This window comes from Gopherus evgoodei, chromosome 17 (assembly GCF_007399415.2).
Source record: "Gopherus evgoodei ecotype Sinaloan lineage chromosome 17, rGopEvg1_v1.p, whole genome shotgun sequence".
Taxonomy (NCBI): Eukaryota; Metazoa; Chordata; order Testudines; family Testudinidae; genus Gopherus; species Gopherus evgoodei.
In genome coordinates this window covers 4,181,532-4,205,853 of record NC_044338.1, presented here as the reverse complement: position 1 = coordinate 4,205,853, position 24,322 = coordinate 4,181,532, and the positions used below count along the sequence as shown (strand labels likewise).

Below are 24,322 nucleotides of genomic sequence, written 5' to 3'. Positions count from 1 at the left end.
AGGCTTCTTTTAAACGTTATTTCTTCAAACAATCACTTAACATGAGCCACTCTTGCAAATGAAATCTAAACGGACAAGATCTGAATTTACCAGATACTCTCATGTTAGGATATTAGGCAAAACTTTTTCACTCAGAGAGTGAAGCACTGGAATGGGTTACTTAGGAAGGTGGTGAAAATCTCCTTCCTTAGAGGTTTTTAAGGTCAGGCTTGACAAAGCCCTAGCTGGAATGATTTAGTTGGGTGTTGGTCTTGCTTTGGGGGTGGGGGTTGGACTAGATACCTCCTGAGGTCCCTTCCAACCCTGATAGTCTATGATTCTATGTCAAAAGTTATTATTCCTGCTATACTTCCCCTCATTATCTACTGATTTGTGAGCTTACCTAAAGGCGAAGGAGAATACGGTCTCGAAGACCCTGTTGACAGCCTGCGTCCAACACCTTGCGCAGTATCTGCTGGTACTGGTGAACAGGAGCCCATCTTCAGAAAGCCCATGGGGCTGGTATTAGACCGTCTCACCACTGCAGATCTAAAAAGATCAAACACAAAACAAACTCTTGACGTTTTAGGGAAGCATATGAAATTGATGCTTATCCAAATATGATTTTAATGAGCCTTAAACTCAACTCTCCACACCAAACATAAGCAGCATTTTATATCCTTTGGTCACAAAGTGGAATCACAACTTTTGACGCGGCTGTAATTTATTACAAATTAGAAGACATTTACCACAAATGTTCCCAACCTTTAGACAACTCGTTTTACCAGTTCAGATACTAGTTGTAATAGCCTGTGCAATTAAGCCCACAATAGAGCATGGACCCCTGTGAACTCCCATTGCTGCATGCACAATTGAGTGGGAAAGCTGGCAACAGCAACAGACTCCAACACAAACACTGATCATTAAGGCAGGAAAAGGGAGCTTAGAATATACCCATCAGAAGAGTTTGAAGTACTGGACCTGGTATGCGGATCAGTTGTTGGAAACAAGTTATTAAAAACAAAGTAAGGCCCTTGCCAAACTGCAGCAGTATAGCCTCAAAATTAGAAATCATGAAAAATCCAGATAACTGTAAAAAGAAAACTAGGTTGCAAGTTGTCTGTCTCTTGAACCTAATGTTCTGGCTCCAGTGGGTACCAAAATAAAATAAATGGGCTGGATAAAGAGTGAAAAGTCTGGGAGTGAACCAGGAAGCAGCAAGTCTAGTTCGCAAGAAGAGCTCTTTATTATTATGAAGCGCCAATTAACAACTCACACACCATAATCTGTCCCTTGATGTTCTAATAAAACAACACATGCATTTATCCTATCATTAACATGTGAAATAAGAACAGAAGAACTTATTACTGACATTTCAGTGCATGTCATAATGCTATAGAACATACAAAGAAGGAGAAGAAAGCAAGAGTTCATCCTTTTACTTACTTGGGCAACATTTTAGAGTGGATAAACCAAGTATATTCTAGGATTTCTCTACTTCTCTTTTACTGAAAAACTCACTACATTGCTAGCCATATAACTGCAGATTGTGATGAACTAATACACTGTAGTCATTCTAAAGTCTGTTTTGAATTATTCTGTGCAAAACAATTGAACTCTTCATATAATTCAGCTTACACAAATGTAACTCTGGTGGTAATTTACTATGCAAGAAAGCAGGCCATCTTTTAGTGTATAAACACAAAGGAAGGCCAAGAGAAAAAGGAATAACTCACCTCGGTGATCCATGGGGGTTTGAAACAGGGCTGGCAGTAGATGTGAGATTCTGCTCTATACGCTGATAATTCCGCAACTGAGTGGGAACCGGAATAGGTGCCGTTTCGCTGCGTGGGGACACTGAAGGCTGACACTGTCTGAAGTTGGAAGGTATTGAGAGAGGAAATGACTGCTGGTAAGTGGGTCTCTTGCTAATTTGTACCATTATCCATATTTAATGAAAATTCCAGAAACAGGCAAATAAACTCCAGTTTTGCAAAGCATGTAGACAGCACAGATTGCAGTTTATCCAAGTTTGGCTCAGTCACTTCCACAGCAAGATAAAGACCAGTTTGCCATTAATGAGCTTCTCTTATACTGGCCTTCTGAGTGCAGAGAACTGCAACACTAACTGGTAGAATCAATCATGCAGCACAGTCTGCAGATCAGCAGAACTCCATTCCTCCCCGTCAAACTCCTCTGTTCACTACCTTTCAAAACAAAGCGGTTCTAGGAAAACCCACTGTGCAAAGTACAGGAAGTTCAAGAGCAAAATTGACTGGAATGTTTACAAAAGCTACTAAGGCACAATCAGAGATTTCCCAAGAGACATTGTGAATTCATAAAAAGAAAACATGTTATGTAATCAACTCCTAGGTGCACAAAATGACCAAAACACCACACCTGAGCACTAAACCATTTAATCAAGCTGCAGATGAGTTTTATGTACTTCAGCCAATAAGTGTCAGTGACTTATCTCTCAAAGTTAGTTTTGATAAGTGGATCAACTTTCTCCATGATAAGAATTTATCCAGTTATCACCACTTTCAAGTAAAAATATAACAAGCAGTTTCCAGTTAACGGATTCCTCCCAGGAAGACAAATATCCTACCTGGTCCCTCATACAAACTACCAACCTCAGAGAGAGAAAAATTATCGGAAGAATTGCAATCAAACCATTTTTACAAGCAGTGTGTGATTGATATTTAATTTCAATCATTTTCTAATTTATAATGCATTAGTTTACATTAAAAATTGATTCATAGCTTTTCTTCTATCCAGGACAAAGTAACTTGTGAATACACAATATAAAACCTGTTCAAGTTTGTTTTGTCTTTTTAAAATAAAAATTTAATTTATGTCCTCTTTAAGGGTTTTTTTCTGTCTTAGATGCTGTCTCCCTCCTGTCCCCCATGGCTCTCTTGTGCTTCCACTTGGATAATTAGTGTGTAAAACATGCCAGTCTGCATTAGATATTCTGCGTTGGCAGATGTAGACAAAATACCTAAATGCACCAAATTTTATGTAACATCTTGAAGTCCTCCATTCCCAAAAAACCCCCAATGCTTTCACACTGATGAAGGAAGCACTGGTGATTCTAGACTAACAACTTTACTGAATTTTACTAACAGCAAACCAAACCACAGTACAGGAGAAAAACATATGGTTATTCAGCTGGTGGGGAAATTGATACATATATGCCAAACATAACAGTATTTTTCTAGAACGTACTTCCTTTGGCTAACCCTATTGCCAAAGCAATGCTCCTATTCTTTTCCAATATTGGTTTCTCACCTTTATAAACTGAAATCTCTCAGCAAGTTTTATATACCAAGAAACTGAAAATCTAGCAGATGACCTAACATACTGGTACTAGTCCTGCGTCCCATACGGCTCATAACATTTCTTTCCAGAAGCCACCTACAGATGACTGAATGACAAACTCCACACAGATACTGAAGACTGGGAGAAAGGACCACCTCAGTGTAATCGTAAAAAAGCAGACTACAAGGACCAACTTTTCTAACCCTGGTCTTAACCCCAAGGGTACCTTCATGATGATGTGCCCAAAAATCAGCCTCAGCCTACCTCACCCGTACAGAGGCAGAAAAGAACCCTTGCTGGGAATCTAGCCTGTGAGCCACGGTGGGAGCAACAGGGCATAGTTGGGCCCACAAAGGAACTTTAGAGAAGGTAGTGAGAAGGGAAAGAACGCAACAGTGTGAAGCATAAGGAAGGGGGAAGTAGCAAACAGAGGAACAAAACAGAAGGCAAACTGGAAGGAGGAAAGGACATCCGTGCACTCCTGTGTGGAAGCTAACTCTAATCAGACAGCAAGTCCTGAAGTAGTCAATTTCAAGAGAATTTAGAACTACTTTAGTCTTCTAGATTAGCCTTCTGTCCCTCCTTCCAGAGTTAGATTTGAGCTATTCTACCACGCATGTTCTGGTCTAATGAGATGCTCCTTCAAGGAGCTGCAGAAAACCACTGGAAGAGAGACTCATTGATGGAGCAGAGGAGCAGCCAGTCAGCATAACAGAAAGCTGAGAGCTGCAAGCAGGCAGAAGTGCCAAGTCATCTTTTATTCAGAAAGAAATTCACTCTCTCAGGGGAAGGAAGTGGCAGACAGAAGTTGACAAAAAGCAACTATTTTGCCTACCCATCTTGCTAAAGCTGAAGGAAATGAGCAGTCACCACAACCAGTGCCTGGCTTTGGTTCTATTGAAATCTGGATTCTTGATATTATTTTGAAACAGCTGCATTCATTACTTTGCCATTTCATTACATGAAATACTGCTTCCTTATACAGCACTGATTTCCCATTAACTAAACGTTTTAAAAAGATCTCATGACTTGCTTTACTCTAACACAGTGAGGCAAAACAAATGGCTAAAACTGTTGTGAAAATACCTCCTAACATAACATGATCTACAACTTCCTGGGGATGGTGCTTCCTTAATGATAGAGAGCAGTGCCTCTTCTTGCTGCTGTTCAGTGACTAGAAACGGTTGTTAATTCAGGAGTTGTTGTGAGCACATTTGAGCAGATAATACTGTCAACAGTTTTCTGGCAGGATGATCAGGCTGCAGAACTCCAGCTCATATTTAAAGAAGTTTCCCAGCTTTACAACAATTAAGATATTCTGCACCTCATCTACTGCAGTGGTGAATCTGCCAAAAGACAGTAATGAAACCACAGCTTTAAAGGCCACATGCTGAATGTAAGGGCCTAAAGCTTTCGTGCACAGAGGGCAGGCTGTACACAGAATCTATACAAAGGCCTCCAGTAGCATGATGGGGGAATGCCAAGAACCGGATGCCCCACATCTAAATTCCAAGCGCAGGGGGTGCAGCGGTTACTATATCTGTAGCAGTAGCAAGGGTGGTGGCTTTGCAGACAGTTCAGGTCATGCTGCTGGGTTGGGTGAAGTTCTCTCCCCACTTGACCTCACTCCCTCTTAGTTATATGCAAAGTTCATTTACTTCGCTTTGTACAGCGAGTTCTTCATTTCGCCCTAAAAAAAGTGAGTTGCCCCTTTCTCATCTCCTGAATATTAATGACAAAGTCATTTAAAGTCAACATTGTGATCTATTTCCCTGCTTATTGTTTTACTGAAGAAACATACAACTATTCTTGGGAGGACAGTGGAAGCCTACACCCAAAGTCCAACCCTGGGTATGATTCATACAGTTACACAGTTTAGTAAAATTAATTTAACCAGTCAATCAGAAAAAAAAAAATTTCTCCATAGGGCTTAATTATACTTGGTGAAAAATTCATAATTAAAAACTTTAAACGAATATTTCCTAGCTTGAAAAACAAAATCACCTTGTAGTTTGAACTGTATAAAACCAAAATATCATAACCACCAGTAAAAGACACACACTACTTTTTCAACAAACCACATCCAAAGCAGCTCCATATTCTTAACCAGTTTGGCTGTTAGATCACCTGATACCAGGTCACCTATAATCAGACCTAGTCATTCAAAATTTGATCAAGCAGTAATTAAAACACCTGTAGTTGGAATACCAAACACCTGTTCCGAGCCAGCACAAATAAGTGGCTCTTTGATATTACATATGTGGAAATGCACCTAAAATACATTTCATAACTTCAATTAACATTAAATATATGGAGATATAGCTGTATCTCATAGAACTGGAAGGGACCCTGAAAGGTCAGGGAGTCCAGCCCCCTGCCTTCACTAGCAGGACCAAGTACCAATTTTGCCCCAGATCCCTAGGTGGCCCCCTCAAGGATTAAACTCACAACCCTGGGTTTAGCAGGCCAATGCTCAAACCACTGTGCTATCCCTCCCTTTAGAGCATAAAGAGTCTTTTAGAATATACTTACAATATTTTGCATATAAAGCAACTCAGACCTAAAAGTCATTAAAAAATCAGCTATTCTGTTTCTCTGCCCTTAATAGGTATAAGCTCCACCTTTCATATTTAACAGCCCATATGTTAGTAAATTTTGCAAACTGCTTTGTGATCAACAAAAAGTGATAAACTTCTCTTCTTATGACAAGCATTTCTTAAAAAAAAAAAAGCAGTATCATCATCTTCCTGTAACATTAGCATAAGCCAAGGAAACAGTCAATATCTGCAGTCACTATTTGGATAATCATCCCCTTTTTCCCTTGTATCAAAAATAGGACTATGAAATGAATTATTACATCAAATGACAAATTAAATTCTCCTGTTTAGTACTAATAGAAGCATGGGTATACATGACGTTTTCCAAATGTCACCAAGTCAAAAAATAATGAATTGCCGTTTGTCATCATCATCATCTGACAAGCTGTACCGAGAACTTTGTCTTCAGTTACTGTCGGAGGAAAGTGTTTTGAACATTTAAGTCAGGTATACTGCAAAGCCGAATTCCACATACAGAAAAAGGGATTGTGAACCATCATCTCCTTACAGATAGCTAATCAACACACAGATTTCCAAGGTACTGAAGGATGTTGGTAGATTACTAACAATTAAAAACTCTAATGTATGCTAGTATGTCTGAAAAGCCAATGTGCTATCAGCGTACCAGAGAGACAAGGTGGATGAGGTAATACCTTTTATTGGACCAACTTCTGTCGGTGAAAGACACAAGCTTTCAAGTTACAGAGTTCTTCCTCTCATGTCTGTGTAGCTCAAAAGGTTGTCCCTTTCATCACCAGAAGTTGGTCCAATAAAAGGTATTACCTCTCCCACTTTGTCTCTCTCATATCCTGGGACCAATACTGCACACATCAGTGTACCAGTTTATCAACATTTAACTGCAACAGCCTCCCTTTTTATAGCTCAATAGCTGCTTTTAATGTCCTGAATCCCTAACTGGAGGTCGGTATGGTTTATTACATAATGCTAATCAGACATGTAGACCCATTCTCTGGAGGGCTGTGCCTGGATACCTAATGCTGCTAGTGACATTTAGAATTAATCGAAAAGCCTAACACCAATTCTGTCTTTTCTCACGGAACTTAACTGGGTGCATCTGAGCCAGAAGTTAATTGAGCAACCTTCTACTGCTAAAACACAGTTAATAGCAAATACTAAAGAAAGATCTTAGATAGTAGCACTATCCTAAATGAGTTTCCAATAGGCAACAGCAGTAAAAAACCCAAACCCTACAGCAACAGAGAAATCATTAGAAAGATGGGAGAGCAACTCAGTAACATACCTGTTAGCTGAACCAGAAGAACTACTTCGGGTGGAGCTTGAGGATGGTTTCTGTAAAGTTCCTGAGCTTCCAGAAATGGTTAATGGTGACTGCCTGTTAAAACAAGAAGCCACAAACATTGTCACAGAATATGAAGGACTATCTGTAAAAAGAAAAAAAAAACATTTAGCTCTCTGTAGAACTTGCTGATCTCGAGCTACACCTCTACCCCAATATAACACAACCCAATATAACACGGTAAAGGAGCACTCTCGGGGAGGCGGGGGGCGGGAGGGGCTGCGCGCTCCGGCAGATCAAAGCAAGGTCAATATAACACGGTTTTACCTATAACGTGGTAAGATTTTTTGGCTCCCGAGGACAGCATTATATTGGGGTAGAGGTGTATTTAAATAGTTAAATATATCCTACTGGGCATATTCATCTTCCAGTGGATAGTCCACACTTAGCAATATAAAATTAAACCAGTCACTGCCAAAATCCAACAACTGTAAAGTTGTGCTAAAATATCAGTTTTAGACTATGAAACTTAGTTCGATAAAACCCAGCACATATACCCTCCACACATCATGAAGTCGCTCGAAGCCCGTCTGCCAGCTGCTCCCAATGGCATATCATCTACAGAAAAAGGCAGAGAATAAATTGAAACCACCATAATTTAGTCAAGTCCTGAAAATGTATCTTCTATATTCTTTCTTATATGAAATCCTTTTAATGTCTATTACACTTTACATACATGCAAACGAAGACACTCTATCGCCATATTAGCAGCAAGAAATAATATGAACTGCTTCACAGATAATTTCACAAAAGATATCCCAAATCTAACCCAAACTTAAGCTGTTACAGAGAAAGTGGTTCTGTAACAGACTGTTTTTGAAAAGTAGTATCAGAAAGATTTTATTCCCAAATTATCCTAATATTTAAGGAAAAGTGTAACTAGTTACAGTACAGCATATTAGCACTGCAAAACCTACACCACTGATCTCCAGAAACTCCTTGGAACACAAAACAACTTAACTGAACCAAAGATACTGCACAACATTTTTAAAAAATGGAGACATTTGCAGTGGCATGGGGAAAGCAGGTGATTAAAACAAAACACTAAACATCCATGGCTTATGTTGCCATTATGCAAGTTTAACAAAAATGAAAACACTGAGTACCACGAAACACAGCGTACAGTATAAGCCTTAAAGAGTTCTGTGGCACCTTATAGACTAATAGATGTATTGGAGCATAAACTTTCGTGGGTGAATACCCACTTCGTCAGACACACGCGTCTGACGAAGTGGGTATTCACCCACAAAAGCTCATGCTCCAATACGTCTGTTAGTCTATAAGGTAACATAGGACTCTTTGTTGCTTTTTACAGATCCAGACGAACACTGCTACCCCTCTGATACTAGAGTATAAGCCTTCTGTGAAACTGTATGGTTGTGAAGTCTGGTCTTTCATTGTTTCTTAGCTTGAGACAGTAAGTTGCTGTAGATGGAAGAAAGGCAAGAAACTGAACCTTATAAACTTGACTGGCAATATTTAGCTGGTCTACGAGTCACATGCTACAGCATGTTCACCCTCAACTGCTAGGACACCTAATGATTCTATGCATCTCTTATTTACAATGGGCTTTTTTCCCCCAGTGTTAATAAATCAGAATTCTCTGTAAATTAAAGGACTCTAATTTCAACCATGTGCCATCACTACCCTTAGGCACTCTGATAAGCAGCACAGAATAAAAGCTAGGATGCTGGGTTATGTGCACAGAAACTAACCCTTCTACTTCTGGTGCACCCCCAATCCTCACTCTTTTACAAATGATGAAATACATTCTGCAATAAACAGAAGTGTATTCGTTGGAAAGAAAGCACAATGAAATATCAAGAAACAAGCTCCCAATATAAATTAAGATAGGTTTGGAGAAAATAAGAGCAACCAACAATAGGATACAAAAATATTTTTAAAACGAGTGTGGGAAGTGTTCTTAAGCATCAAAATAAAGAAGATTCTTACATGAGTGATCTGAAGAGATGTTGTGTGGAACCATAACAAAATCATCTGTGTCACAAGAAGAGTTCTTGCTACTGGTGCTGGCGGAATCTTTGGATACCTGAAGATAGTTAGGAGGACCCAATGGTGGGGAAGACAAGTTTTCGTCTTGAATATGCTGCATGTCTGGCAAGGACTGAAGAAAAGTGAGAATCATAAGTCCAAATGGTTCATGATGCAGGATCTCCTTTTAGGGGGCAGGCTTACAATACAATAGGGTGAATGCTACCCTGCGCATAGCTAGCTAGAAAGAATATAGGGAAAAAAAGTAAAGGTGAAAAATATATGCATTTAAATTATAAAAATTCTCCAAAGTCTTTTAAAAATACTAATTTGAATTGTGAGACCCTTTTCATATGGCAAGGAACCTTATTACTAAATATGTCTGTAAAGAAAATTTTTTTGAAACATATATTGAAGCCAGCTTAGGTGCCGTTTCAGACGGACAATTTCATATTCAGATAGGTAATGGATACTGACTCTGAAGTTATTCATTTGATCGCCATTCTTCATGGGCCCAGGAAGAGACAGTGGCACTTACTCCAAAAAGGGCTGGAGAACTGATGGCCATCAGTCTCTGCCAGCGAAAAGACCCTAGGAGGAGCCCAGAAAGAGGCTATCCAAGGATTACCTGGGAAGCTCATTCACTGTGTTGGATTTCACGCCAGCACAAATAATGATCTGGCACAGTCTTTTATAAAAAAGCATGAAGAATGGGAAAGGATTGAAAATCTTTACAAAACTGCTGCACTAAAAGACAGCAGTACTGCTTGCTCTGCCTGTTTTTAAGGTAACTGTTTAGGCTATCAGAGCTGAAATTAAAACACGTTAGAGGAGATTTGACAATTTCAGCCCGCACATAATAGCAAATTGAGGAATATGTTTTTGATAAGGGTTATTCTGGAAGCAAAACAGAACACTTACGGGAGGAGAAGCAAAACGACAAGGAGAACTACCACAGGAACTGCCAGATATTGAGCCTGCATATGTGGGCACTGGCACAGGACAAGCTGGAGGAGGAAGGGAGGATTGAGATTTGATTAGATGAATTTTCAAACAAATTAACTGACACAAATGCAATGATTTCCTACTGCTGGATTTAATTTATAAACACTTCCAGAACTTGTAAGTACACAGCATGTCCTTGCAAAATGCATTCACACAATGCTACTTAAGACTAGCTGAAATGCCTACGAAATGCGTAAATGGCAACTACATTTCAACCAAACATGACACTCAAAGATTTCACTGGAGCATGACTGCTGATCTGTGGAAGAGGTTTCAGAAAGAATATGCTACTCAATAGTATATTTTTTTCTAATATGCCTCACTGATGAGAATAAGTAGAAAAATGCAACTACTTACACTTTTTGACTGTTGAAACCTGATCAAGGAAAGGGTGGTTGAAGAATGCTTCTGCAAAACAAAAGGTGAGAACAAATGTGCGTCAACTTACAAATCATATTAGAATCTGCATTATAGCATACAAGGAAATAAGTGGTTACCCTTCCACAGAATCAATACTTCACATCCAGAGGCTGAAAAGCTTATAAAAGATTAAAGTCTTCCAGGCTATTTGTTGCTATTACACTTGGAAAGGAAATACAGTCAATAGCTTTAAAGAAGTGGCTTGCGCTGAGAATCAGACTGGATGTTTAAGGGACATTTTATGACTCAATGTCAGGGTCGTAAATAACCGATATGTACAAATGGGCAATGTTTGCATAGTCACTAACAGATGGGGTTCAGTAACCCTACAGTAATTCAGTTCTGCGTTGCTTATCAGGATGGGAAGCTCCCTTACCTTTGTTACCACTAAGTACTCCCCCTTTTGCAAACCCTCATGTTGTGGCCAGCGACTGAATCAAATTAATTTTGAACTCATCAGCGCTACTCCACAGCAGCATGAGGCATTCTCTGTTCCACTCCCCAAGGAGCAGAGCACGCTGCCTCTGTAGCTGGCTTCACAGTTTAAAGTGGAATTTACTTAATTTTTCTCAACAATTTGTGCAATGAACTGGAGCAATTCATTGGTTATTGCTTCAACAACAGAAACATCTGAATGTGTCATTAGTAACTGGGTACCCCAAGATACGTTTAATTGCTTTAGTACATCCAGTTTGATAGCACTTTATAGTTCCAGAAGAGACCGTCAGCTAATTAGACAGGGAAAATGAATCAATTAAGCAAGACAGTCCTAGATCTTTGTGAGCTTACAATTTGCTTAGAACAATTAAGAAGGAAAAACACAACAATGCTGCTCACTAGACTTAAGCAAGTCTCTCTTTCTGCAACAGCACTTTCTTCAAAAGCCCAATACAAAGAAGTGAGCATAGTTGCTCAATACTGGTAATCTAATGATTAACTTTTATCTGAGGATGAGGTGTTCTTGAGGTTGGGTACAGCACCTGCTGTTCCAATCTGTTCTGCTGTGATAGGCAGGATTTCAAATGCTATTTATATTTTAGCAAAACACAAGCAATTCAAATGATCACTCTTCATTCATTTATTAATCATTCTTACCATATTTAATGTACCCTCCTTTAAAGTCCTTTTTTGGTTGTCAGTGAGCTGAGAAAGACCCCACCCCTGCAGCAAAGGGAGACACGGGACTCTCACCACAAACAGTCCAATGCTCCTTTAACAGCACCAGGGGGAACAGCTCAGTATTGCAGGTCCCCCAAATGTGTTTCAGCAACCACTGTCAGCCACTATTCCCAGATGGCAGTGCTGAAAAGTCAGGTGAAGCACCCACTATAACAGGGCTTCCCTATCGGATATCAGGTGGCCCCCAAAAAACCCAAATCAAAAGTAAGGCGTTAGGTGACAGCTAAGTTACATGCTCACTTTGGTTAGTACTGTTTGCATTTCATTAATCAATTCAATAACTCATCTGTATCAGAATATCTGATCAGGAAGAAGATTTATAACTTTGTGCTGTAGATTAGTTGTGCGTTGTTACTTACTGGTATCATAACAATCAGCATTTGTGATGTGTTCACTTCTCTCTTAATCCATGTAAATTTACAAATCAACTTCTTCTGAAACAGTCAATACAGTATATGGTATTTTATCCAGATTCTGCTAAGGGCCAGATTCTGAAAAACTTCCTACTAGGTGCAGCACTTACTCTGAATACTGTTACTGATTTCAACAAGACTAACCACTGTAGTAAAAAACTGCAGAATCAGGAATTTAGCTATTCTGTTATTGATTTTTTGGTCTGAATTAGGTAAAATGTATTTTTGTTTTTTGAGATATCCTGCGAGAACTCCACTAGCAGAACACAGCAAGAATTAAAAATATTTTTATATGAAGAAAGCCTTAAGAATGTAGTGAAGAATTAAAAAGCCTATTGTGAATATTCTCCTCCCTGGCCTCCTCATTGCACATACACAGGAATGACACAGGCCAAATTGTGATTCAATTTCTGTATTTGCATAAATGATATATAATACCTAGGCTTGCTTGTGCAGTTAAGTTGTGATGGCACAAGCAGAATCCACAAAGTTGTATTTATTGTGTAGGGAACAAGCAGCACATAAAGCATTCAGATTTTACAAGCTCACAGCCATGTCTATTACATTTCCGACTGGATTATTTTCTGCTCCTCCTATGGTTTAACAGTCTTTGATAATTCTCTACTAGCACTAATTCTAATCATAAGAAAAATATAGAAATCTGTAAACAAATCATCCCAGGCGTAATAGATACTTGGGAACTCATTCTCTGCCGAACACAAACAAAGCTAGTGTTACATCAGTCCTTCATGCCCCTTCTACATATACACACAGATCATATAGGTGTGAGCTCAAACCAGACATGATCTATATACCACTGTTAAAACAGATGTGTTGACACAGAGCATCATGTATGTGTTTTATATGGGAAAGCAAAGGGAGAATCCCCATTTCGTGGAAGCTGTATTTCTCTAATCAAAGTGGTATGGAAAATGTTTTCAGCAAATCTAAAGACAAAAGAGCACTTTAAAAACAAATTATAAATCACTGTAACATGAAATTTAAGAGTAGCAGCTGTGTTAGTCTGTATCCGCAAAAAGAACAGGAGTACTTGTGGCACCTTAGAGACTAACAAATTTATTTGAGCATAAGCATAAGCTCAAATAAATGTGTTAGTCTCTAAGGTGCCACAAGTACTCCTGTTTTTTTAATTAAATTTAAGGTATCGCACAACGAAGGCAGCTGTATCGATTCAAAAACAGTATGCAAACCAAACCAGTCAGAAAAGTACAGCTCCTCTGCACACAGCTACCATGTGACAGCTGGTCAGCAAGAGATAAATCTGGCCTGGCAGAACAAGGGTTTAGTTGGAAACATTCCCCAACAATTACAGAGGACAACTAGGCATTAGAAAAGAAATGCTATAAATAGTACACCAGTTTACTATTTCAATGCTTTGCTTTTTTAATTAACAACATTTAAGTGCTTACAGGTTGCATAAGGTTTGTTCATGTTTAGAGTGATTATTTATGAAATTCCATTTCTTAGAAATAATCATGGATTACGTAAGCAGAGCATAAGTAGTTGTTTACCACCTAATAAAATATGACTGGCTGCTCCACACCAACTGTTCTTGGGCACGTACCCAACACTGAAGCAAGCAGCAAGAAGCAATTTAAAAATAGAAGTTGCCCACTCTCAGATGTTTATTTTCCCTTGACTGCAACAAATTAACACTGAAGAAAAAGACCACAGTTGAAAGTGATCAGTGACACCAATCTACATTTAATAATTGGTTTTAAAAACAACCCAATCAAAGTCATAGATATAGATTTATTTGATTTGTTTTCATATAGACATGAAGACATTTCTGCTAGGTGACTGTGATGTTAATTACCTAATGATTTGTGGATGAGTATCCTGTGTCCACCAAGATGAGTGAGGGGAAAAAAATTTCACTTGTGTCTACACCCAATTAAATCAGATGACTGGAAAATTATACTGAACCTGTACATAAACAACAGGGTTAATAGAGAAAGTAAAAAGCCCCTGGAAATGTTTATGAAAAAATTACATACCGAAGTCCATTCTATCTTTTTGGTTTCTCTGAAGTAAACCCAACAGCAGGTCAGCCAGATATGCTGATGTTTCCCTAGGAATACTGTATACAAGGAGAAAGAGAATCAAATATGCATTAATTTCTATTAATATTACATTCCTACCCAGGAAACGAACATCCTGGAACAATACTGCATCTTCACAACAAATGCTTGACTGTCCTAAACAGGACACACATTTGGACTCAGCATGGGCAGTGAAAGGATGGTACAATATGTGCCACAGGCATTACATTACTCCCAAGTCAACACAGCAACATTAAATGTCAATTCCTACTGGGTCCAGGCATCACAAAGGAAAGGAAAGTGGGGTGGCTAACTCATACAATTGTCAAGAGGGAAACAGTGGCCCCAAATCAAAGGTTGTAAGAACTCAGCTGGTCAGTAATTAAAGCCAGGCATAAGGGGAATTCATACTTGATAAGCCTGGAGTAAACCAACTAAGACTTCTAATTTCAATTTATCAAGGTAAACACATTCCCCTCTCCCCAGTATTCTCCTGATTATTCAGATTTCTGAGTGGAGATTTCAACTCCACAACCAGACTTGTGAAGAGACTCCTCCTGCAAATATAGATTTGGGAAAGGCTCTGCCTTTAAAAGTCTTTGGATGAGAACTATACAGTTGGGCCATGTTTTTCAGAAATGACTAGTGATTTAGGACACCTCACCTTGACAGCTCAACTTGAGGCACTTGAGAGGGAGTAGTGCTCCAAACTTTTAGAAAAACAGGCCCCTTTAATATGTCTTCAGTTGGGCACCCAAGAACTGAGGCACCCAAAAATCACTAGTTACTTTTGAAACTCTTTGCCTTGATCTCTGGAAGGGTGTCAAATATACCCCAGTAGCTAGTAAGTGCCTTATTGTAGGTTAGTAGAAGTGGGGAGACACCCTTTGATTTGGCATTTTGATGCCACAGTTCAGACTACAAAAACAAATGAAAAACAAAATAAAGCCAAGATGAAGAACTTCACAATGTGTTATGCTCTGAAACAGTTCCCAAAGCAGCATATAGTCCCTGTTTGTCTCCATGATTTATACACCAAACCTGCTTTAAAAAAAAACAAACCAAAAAAACCCAACTGTTGTCTGTCAGCCCTGCAAACTGAAGCAAAGATCTGAGAGTCAAGCTGGGTGCTCTTTCTGGTTTGTTCATCAGTAAAACACTCTGAAAATGGAACTTAATTAACAATTCTGCTGTTCCCACTCACCCCAGCCCGGGCTGGCTTGCTACAACCAGACTACAACCAGAAGTTGTACTGGCTATGCAGAACTAACAGGAGTAGTAAAAATATATTTGTAACTGAAGTCAACAGATATGATTTGACAGACACATACAGCAGATGTTTTGGGTGAGGTGGTTCCTTCTTTATATAGTCACTTTGGGAAACTGTAACTGTATTTTAAAAAAAGATGTAACCATCAAATCACTTGATTTCTATAGATATAAAATTACTATACAAAATATACATACCTAGGAATCAGATTCCTGTTTTTTTCATAAAACATTCTCAAGTCTTGAGGACTATTGGCCTGTCAAATAAAAATGTGACTTTGTTTAAAAACTCACTTCAGCAGTGAGAATAGCCTTCCCACGTGTTTATGCACATGTGCACAAAAAAGGAGACTTGGCCAATTCAAGTGCATATGCGTAAAGAGGCTTACAGTATCATAAGGGAGATATGAGCTCAGAACTAACTTTACTGAGCATTCTTAGGCACATGCATCCCAGACTACACATTCAGGCCTTGGCTACACTCACACTTTACAGCGCTGCAACTGGGGTGTGAAAAAACACCCCCCTGAGTGCTGCAAAATACAGCGCTGTAAAGCATCAGTGTAATCAGGGCAGCAGCGCTGGGAGCGCGGCTCCCAGCGCTGCACGCTACACCCGTAAGGGATGTGGTTTACATGCAGCGCTGGGAGAGCTCTCTCCCAGCGCTGCCGCTCTGACTACACTCACACTTCAAAGCGCTGCCGGGGCAGCGCTTTGAAATTCCAAATGTAGCCATACCCTAAGATCTCAGAAGGACTGAGCATGAGCCACCCTTCCTTGGAGCAATAACAAAAACAGACTAAGATGACATTATGAATCCTAATCCTCATGGCTGGCTGGCAGTTCCACAGCCATGTGGATTCATTGGTTATTTTCATCTGACAGAAGCCAATCAAATGAGAGGCAGGGAAAGTAAGTCTTACCTGAAAAGGTGGCTTTCCAACAAGACACTGATAAATCACAGTTCCTATACTCCACAGGTCTGCCTTAGCATCGTAGTGTTGCGACATAATAACCTCAGGAGCCTGGAAAATACAGGAAAGTTACACAGAAGGGATTATGAAAAACCGGCAGCCACAGTGTTACAAATCAAATCGTTAATATTTACCTCACTGCAGCAGGATCAGCCCACAAATCAAACTGCAGTAATAGAATGTCCAGTTTACTGCAACAAGGTCAATATTTTGATAGGATAAAAATTAACATTTTAGCCTGTACCACTGTATGATTTCAGATACCAGACTGTTTACTTTTTAAACTCTGAACACCTGCATTCTTGGAGAGAAAAAAAAGTAAATCTTGGTGGTATTAATATAGGAAAAGGAGGCAATTTGTATGCATGGAGGCATGCCAAACGATTAATACCTCAGTCTTTTACAGTGCTTTTTTATCAGAAGATCTCAAGTGCTTTACAAAGAAAGCAGTAAGTATCATCACTACCACTGTACAGATGGGGAAACTGAGGAACCTATAGGCGGAATGATTTCTCCAAGGTTACCCCACAGGCTAGTGGGACGGCCAAAAACAGAATTCAGGTCTCCTGAGTCACAGTCCAGTATTTTATCCACTAAGCCACACTGCCTCAGAAAGACAAAAGGCAATTAAAGTGAAATTGCTATCTGGAGTTATGAGTATGAAGGGAAAATACATAAATGACATTTTCATTCCAACTACTGAAATAATTGTTTGTTTACTCCAAGTCTTCTTCCAATGTTTGCATTCTAGCCATTTTCCCTTTCTCCCCCTCCATGACCCTTCTTATTCCACAGAAACTGGGAATCAGGCAATGCCCTACTTCAGAAGACAATGCCAACAAGTATAAAGGCAACGAGTATGTAAGCTTACAGATTAGTTTCTAGTGCATCAAGAAGTATGCAAGAACCAACATGTCTCATAACCCATAATATCAACACAGATACCATGGCCAGTTTTAATTTACCAGAATATTTCTTCACTGCACTGCTAAAGAAATGCTCAGTTTTCCCCTCATTTTAACAATCATGACCTCCAGGCCTCAAAACAGCATATGCTGAAGAGATAGTAGAAAGGTAAACTGTATGCTCCCCTTAATATCATCCTCGTTAAATAGCATGCACTCGCCTGTCTCCAAATCCTATTTCTTTGATAGCAATGTATCAAATACAGAATGTAGTTAAAATACTGTCACTCACCATATACATAGGGGACCCACACAAAGTGGCAGCCATCATGTTACTATGCAGGTAACGAGCAAAACCAAAATCAGCTGTTTAAAGAAACACACGTCATTGAAAAGAAAAATAATGCTTAAACCTATGCAGTCTATAATGGATTTATCTTTCGTTATCTACTGTAATCACAAGTTAAGAGTGAAAAGTGCGTGCAGCATTGTCATAAAATGCCAGCTTAGTGGAGTAGCAGAAGGCTGTGTATAAACTCAAAGAGAAGCAAAACAGGAGCAATGCACCAGCCTCCCTAACAGCAAGCCAAGAAATAGCAGCAGCATTTGTACAAATTGCTACTCAGCCAACTCTCCAGCTGCAGACTACCCTTTTGGAATCAGCAGGAAAGGATTAAAGACAGTAGCTAAATATAAATGGTTCATTAAGAGTGATGAATACACAGTCTGCTTAATTAAAATCACTCAGGTAAAAGTTTGGAAATTTAAATTTCAGATGCCTGAACCTTTCTGCACAAACAAGAAGGTTGGAGAATTGTCAAATATGGTGGCAAGGGGAGTAATTTTGCCTTTTCTGTACTGATTAGAAGACAGGAATGAATTTATTGGAATGGGCCATATACATCAGATACCTCATTTTCAACAATAGAATGCATCATAAAAGAAATAAATTAAATACAAAATGTCTGTTTCAATGGAAACTCACTGCCCTAATTCCTTGAGATAGAACATTTTCAGAAATTCAGTCAGGGTAAGGTCGAAACAGTTCATATCCCATGTCAATTACAATGCCAAACCCCTTCCTACCAAAAATACACCAAAAACTACATCTAGAACCTTTTTAAAAATAAGTCTTAGGAGTCCTCCCACCACAAGCACACTCTGAATTATGAACAAACTGCTGATTCTCACACATTCTGAAATGGGCTAAAAATTAAGCAAGTTTTTAAAACTACAGCAAACCAAAGATTTATGGTCTCTCAGTTAAAATAGTTTAATATTAGAACCATTAATCAGCATTTTATAACTGTTTCTTCAAGATACCTGTTTGATAAAATTTAACCAAAAAGTTCATTATAATTCAAGTTTCTTAATACTAGGGACCCATCTTCTAGCATAGATTTCTATTCTCCAGGTTTGTGTGTGATTTGCAGCAATGTAATGAACATAAACTCCTAAAGCAGAACCTTTCGTTCTACTGCACTATAAAGTCGCAACTGAATGGATTTCACTGTATTTGAAGTTTACCTTTTAAGGAAAAAAAGAATTTACCTATTTTGATTCGTATGCCACTGACGCTTGACTTCCTACGACTTGCGTAAGACAACAAGATGTTCTGCGGTTTAAGATCCCTATGAATTATTCCCTTACTATGTAGGATACGCATAGCAGCTGCAATCTGCTGGAGGAAAACTCGGATGGTGTCTTCACTAAGTGTTCCTTTAGCTGAAAATACATATATTTAAAAAACACATGAGAAAGTAAATACCACCTGTATTTATCTTGAGCAAAATGGAATAAATCTAACACCACTGAGCTGCACTGAAAGTCTGAAAGAAAGCCAAACAGGTAACATTCCTGCATTCAATTAATAACAATGGTATTTTAAAAGCTTTTCTATAAATGCATAATCCCCAATTACACATTCAATATGCATTTCCACAGCTTTAGTACTAGTGATATTTTTGAGTTATGTGTATTTACAATAGTCTACTCAGCTTTGTGGCATTTTGATTGTAAAGCTTGTCATCGTCACTGCAGAATGCTGTTCTGAGCCATCTAAAAACTACAGAACTACAGGAGGCAAGCAACAGGAAAACCGTTTACTAAACATTTACTTAGAATTGCACAAGTATAAGAGATGTGCAAGACCATGCTGTCAATAGTAAACCCTAAATCTGTTCTCTCTTTTCATTAAGTTACATTCCATACAAGCAGCTAAATTATGCTGGAAATAACATTCATATATGACAGCTGTGCTTCAAAGAAAATAAACCAATGTTTTTGTGTAGCTCTTAGAAAGGTGTTAGATGACTTGTGCAGGAATATACTGTGCAGTATGAGAAAATATGTAGCTTTTAAAAAAAAACAACCAATTGACTTCAAGGGCAGTTCGATCAGACCATAAGTATAGTTTTTCCAATCATTTCAATGGAAGCTAGATCAGGCCTTTAGTATACACAGATGCAGTAACAGCAGCTGTTAGTAAACAAAAATCCATTCCACACAAAAAGATATAAAGAATGTGACAAGGATTAAAAAAGAAAAAAAAAAAACTTTCCAGGAAGCATGATTTATTTCTCCCCAAAGAGAAGACTTTGTTCAAAAATGAACTCAAGTCATGATTTTGAAATTTGTGTCATTGCCCTGGGCAGAGGCATGCAGGAGGGTGAAATCTCTCACTAGTAAAACAAAAGTGCCTTTTTTCCACAAAGTCTCATTATCCAAGTAATTCAGCAAATTTCTAGATGCAATTCCTAGAAAAGGGAGTGGGAAGAATCAAAACAAGGTCAGCGGCACCACAGACTCAGATTTAGAATATAATCTGATAAAAATGTGCATCATGTTACCAAAGTGTTAGAGTAGAACTTTTCTTCTTTCAGCTCTACAAATAATGGAATGTTTTAAATTCAACTGTTTCAGAATAAGGACAAAAGGAATGGACAGAAATCTTATAGATTGATCACTTATTTTATTAGCTTTTGGTAGAGTTAGCATTAAAAGAAACATTTATAATGGATAAAGGACAATTTTTATACAAATGCAAAACCTGAAGCTGCAAGGAGACATAAGAAGTTGGTTTCCAAATACTTGGAGGTGTGTGTTATAACTTAACAAATTTAGGAGTTGGAATACTTCTTCCATTAGATTTCAGAACAGCTACCAAACATAAATACAGCCATACAGGGTCAAGATCAATGGTCCATCTAGCCCAGTATCCAGGGCCGGTGCAACCATTTAGGCGGATTAGACGGTTGCCTAGGGCGCTGAGATTTGAGGGCGCCAAAAAATGGTTGAGCAGCTGCTGCTGCTGGGACAGAGAGGGAGTCTGAGCTGCTGGCAGCAGCCGGCAGCCCAGGGGCGGGGGCCCCCTGGGTCAGGGCGCCGCCCCAGCAGCCGGCAGCCCAGGGGCAGGGGCCCCCTGGGTCAGGGTGCTGCTCCGGCAGCCCAGGGGTGGGGGTCCCCTGGCCCAGGGAAACCCCGGGTTGCCAGCTGCTGCAGAGGCGCCCTGACCCTGGGTCAGGGCGCCGCCGCGGCCGCCGGCAGCCCAGGGTGTCCCCTGAGTAAGGGCGCCGCCGCGGCCGCCGGCAGCCCAGGGTGTCCCCTGGGTCAGGGCGCCGCCATGGCAGCCAGCAGCCCAGGGTGTCCGGAGGGGGCGGCAGGCAGCTCTCGTGGAGCTGCCACAGTTGTGCCTGCGGGCGGACGGTCGGCTGCTCGCGTGGCTCCGGTGGACCTCCCGTAGACACTACTGCAGCAGCTCCACCGGAGCCGCAGAGCACTGGACCACCCGCAGGCACCACTGCGGCAGCTCCACCAGAGCCGTGGGACCAGCGCGCGGGGCGGTGAAATTGCCATCCTCCTAGGGCGCTCAAAACCCTAGCCCCGGTCTTGCCAGTATCCTGTCTTCCAACAGTGGCCAGTGCCAGGTGCCCCAGAGGGAATGAACAGAACACGATCCATCCCCTGGCACTTATTTCCAGCTTCTGGCAAACAGAGACTAGGGACATCCCTGACCATCATGGCTAATAGCCATTGACGGACCTATCTTCCATGAACTTATCTAATTCTTTTTTGAACCCTGTTATAGTCTTGGCCATCACAACATCCTCTGGCAATGAGTTCCACAGGTTGACTGTGTGTTGTGTGAAGAAATAGGTCCTTTTGTTTTAATCTTGCTGACTATTAATTTCATTGGGAAATTTCACTGGAAAGACTATTCAGGAGAAACAGATGGTGGCAGTGTAACTTTATATCAGAATGTGGAGCAACTGATGGGATTTCGTTGGGTTCATACAGTGATCCATGTTGCTAACCAAAAAACCATAACTTACTGACCTAACATTCATAGTAAGTTTCACTATCTTAAAGCATTTTCTCCTAATTCAGCCATATAGGAGCTCAAATCTCTGATTTCCTATGTGCTTGGGCATCACAAAATAAACTCAAATATCCTGTTACTTAACCAGAAACAGTAAATTGTATTGCCCTCACATACAGGATTGTAACAGTTTTTCCCATTGCTTTCTGTTCTGGGGAGTCTTGAATGCTAAGCAATAAACCAAAAAGGAAAGTCAGTCCCCAAAACATAGCCTCATTAAATCCTCCTCGAGGCACAAGCACCTCCTTACGTTTGGAAACTGAGTTGATTAACAAACTGGGTGCCACATATCTAGAGTTTGTTTAAAACAGAAATCACCTCAGATATTCAACATTAGTTGCTTTACTGTAACAGTGAAATTTGAAAAGCAGGACATTCAATGACCACGTTCAGTGTCAACATTTATGAAATTACATTAGAGATATTACACACATACACAAAAATATGTACATCAGAAGCAAAAAAGAAATACTGATGGATTTTACAACTGTAGAATACGTTTAGCATGACAGTAAACTAATACAGAAACATGGTAATCAAATACCTTGTAAGTAATCTGCCAAGTCTCCACCATTGCAATACTGTTGAAAAGAAAGGAAAGGCTGGTATTCAAAATGTAGATGTCTGAATGTTCACTCCATTCATTAAATGTTAATTTTTATTTCTTATATGTTTTTTCCTAACAAAATCTAGAAAATCTTTTCCATCTGTTTGACTTGAATATTATTTTTGTTAATTATTCATAGTTATTAATTCTGGTGTGTAATGGAAACATTCCGCTAAGAATTATGGTATTGTGAACAGAAACACTGCATAATTTATAGAACACATACAATTACTGTTGTCTTTAACAATGCATATGAAATTAATGATCCAGCTTTCAGATTTATAAATTTCAGCCAGCCAAGGTTATATTGCAGTTATATCTGCTTAGTCAATCCATTTTTATAGCACTTTTGTAAATGAAGACTAATTCAAATCCTGTTAAACAGAAACATACACAAACACATACCTCCATTACCAAGAAGACAGAGTTGGACATTTCCTGAAAGAAAAGCACAATAAATCTCATTTAGGGTAATGACAAGATAGGGCCTTCAAAACAAAACCAACCAACCAAAAAACCCTTACTCTAACCAAATGTAGTATTAGATTTTCAATTAACTGAAATGACCTTACTCAAAATTACTACATTTTAGTGTAATAATTGATGTTCCTAAGTCTTTATACAACAGGAATTAAAAATTTTACTTTTAAAATTGTACATTAGTTCTCATGAAGATTGCCAGACAAATCAAAGACTGAATCTCTAGCCATACAAAATGCATGGCAAAGAGAGCAACAGTGTGACCGTCATTCACATTGTCCCTATAGCCTTCATATCTATTCAGTACCTTAGCCAACTCTACATTAACAAAGGACCAATCAGGTGTCCACCCCATATTTGGCTACCTCTTCAACTAGACAATGGTCCAACCAATCAGCCATTAGATGGCATTTGTTGTTTTTTAACATCCTAGGTCAAATTTGATCTAGTTACAAGGCAAAAGGTGTCCTAAGATTTTCCAGAGCCAGCCAATCCCCTGTAAGAGCGATTTCAAACTAAGGTTCCCTGCTCCTTTCAAACAAGCATTGCTCCTGCCACTTGAAAAACTGAAGGTCAATCAAGAATCACACATCAGTTTGCCAAATGCCTGGAATAAACTGGATACCCAAATGTACTATCGTACTTGCAGGGTACTTAATCCAGGCTCCTTGTATACCTCTGGAAATTATCTCCCCAATGAGTCATTGGCTGAGGCATGCTCCAGACATGGAGTTAAGCATCTCACCTCAAGGCTGCAATTTGATATGGCAGCCCTAGTGAGAGTTTCCAAACTTCTGACCTCTTCCAACTCATTTGGAACTGGGACTCCCAGTCTGAATATAGGGTAAGAGTTATTCAAAGGCTGATTAGCTAACCCCCAACAGTAAACGGTGCATACCCTTCACAAGCCTGACTGGAATCTTTCCTGCTTTTAAGTGTGGAAATAAGAACGCGGACTTTTTATGCACCAAAGATTCTTTTTTAACCTAAGAGAAAGTCTGCTCATCTGTACCAACAGCCTACACAAATTGTATGCATTGGTAACAGTGTTCTGCAGCACTCAGATTTCTATATTGATTCATTTTTAGTTTTCCAACATATGGCTATAGCGCCATATGTGTTCCATAGCATTTATATACAGTCAAAACTCAGCCCTTGTCTCAGAGTTTGCATTCTAACTGGGTAACAGTAGACAGAATGCATGAGGAGTCAGGGGGAGCTAAGAGGAGGTAACAAGTGAGAGGGAGAAAAGCACACACAAAATAAAGTTATGGTTCTTCTTAAGTGGGACAATACATTCAATCCCTATATAATGGAACTCAAGTTAACATAAGAGTGGGGAGGAGGGAGTTGAAAATTAGTTGGAAGAGGTGGTTTTTGAGGTGTTTAAAGTAGGAGAGGGACGTAGCATACCATACAGGA

The 24,322-nt window shown here is 39.5% G+C and overlaps 1 protein-coding gene across 4 annotated transcripts in view; it reads right to left on the bottom strand.

The window, feature by feature from the left end:
• Positions 1-24,322, bottom strand: part of ULK2 (unc-51 like autophagy activating kinase 2) — a 52,257-nt gene that overhangs the window by 12,894 nt on the left and 15,041 nt on the right. For all 4 annotated transcript variants that reach the window (XM_030536416.1, XM_030536419.1, XM_030536417.1 and 1 more), the window contains 14 exons: positions 22,826-22,858; positions 22,358-22,394; positions 18,987-19,160; positions 17,728-17,801; positions 16,480-16,581; positions 15,755-15,813; positions 14,243-14,325; positions 10,570-10,620; positions 10,129-10,214; positions 9,169-9,340; positions 7,713-7,773; positions 7,159-7,251; positions 1,716-1,853; positions 383-528 (listed from right to left, as the gene is read on the bottom strand). In XM_030536416.1, the coding sequence (XP_030392276.1) occupies positions 383-528; positions 1,716-1,853; positions 7,159-7,251; positions 7,713-7,773; positions 9,169-9,340; positions 10,129-10,214; positions 10,570-10,620; positions 14,243-14,325; positions 15,755-15,813; positions 16,480-16,581; positions 17,728-17,801; positions 18,987-19,160; positions 22,358-22,394; positions 22,826-22,858 (1,309 nt within the window). The remainder of the gene's footprint in view (positions 1-382; positions 529-1,715; positions 1,854-7,158; positions 7,252-7,712; positions 7,774-9,168; positions 9,341-10,128; positions 10,215-10,569; positions 10,621-14,242; positions 14,326-15,754; positions 15,814-16,479; positions 16,582-17,727; positions 17,802-18,986; positions 19,161-22,357; positions 22,395-22,825; positions 22,859-24,322) is intronic.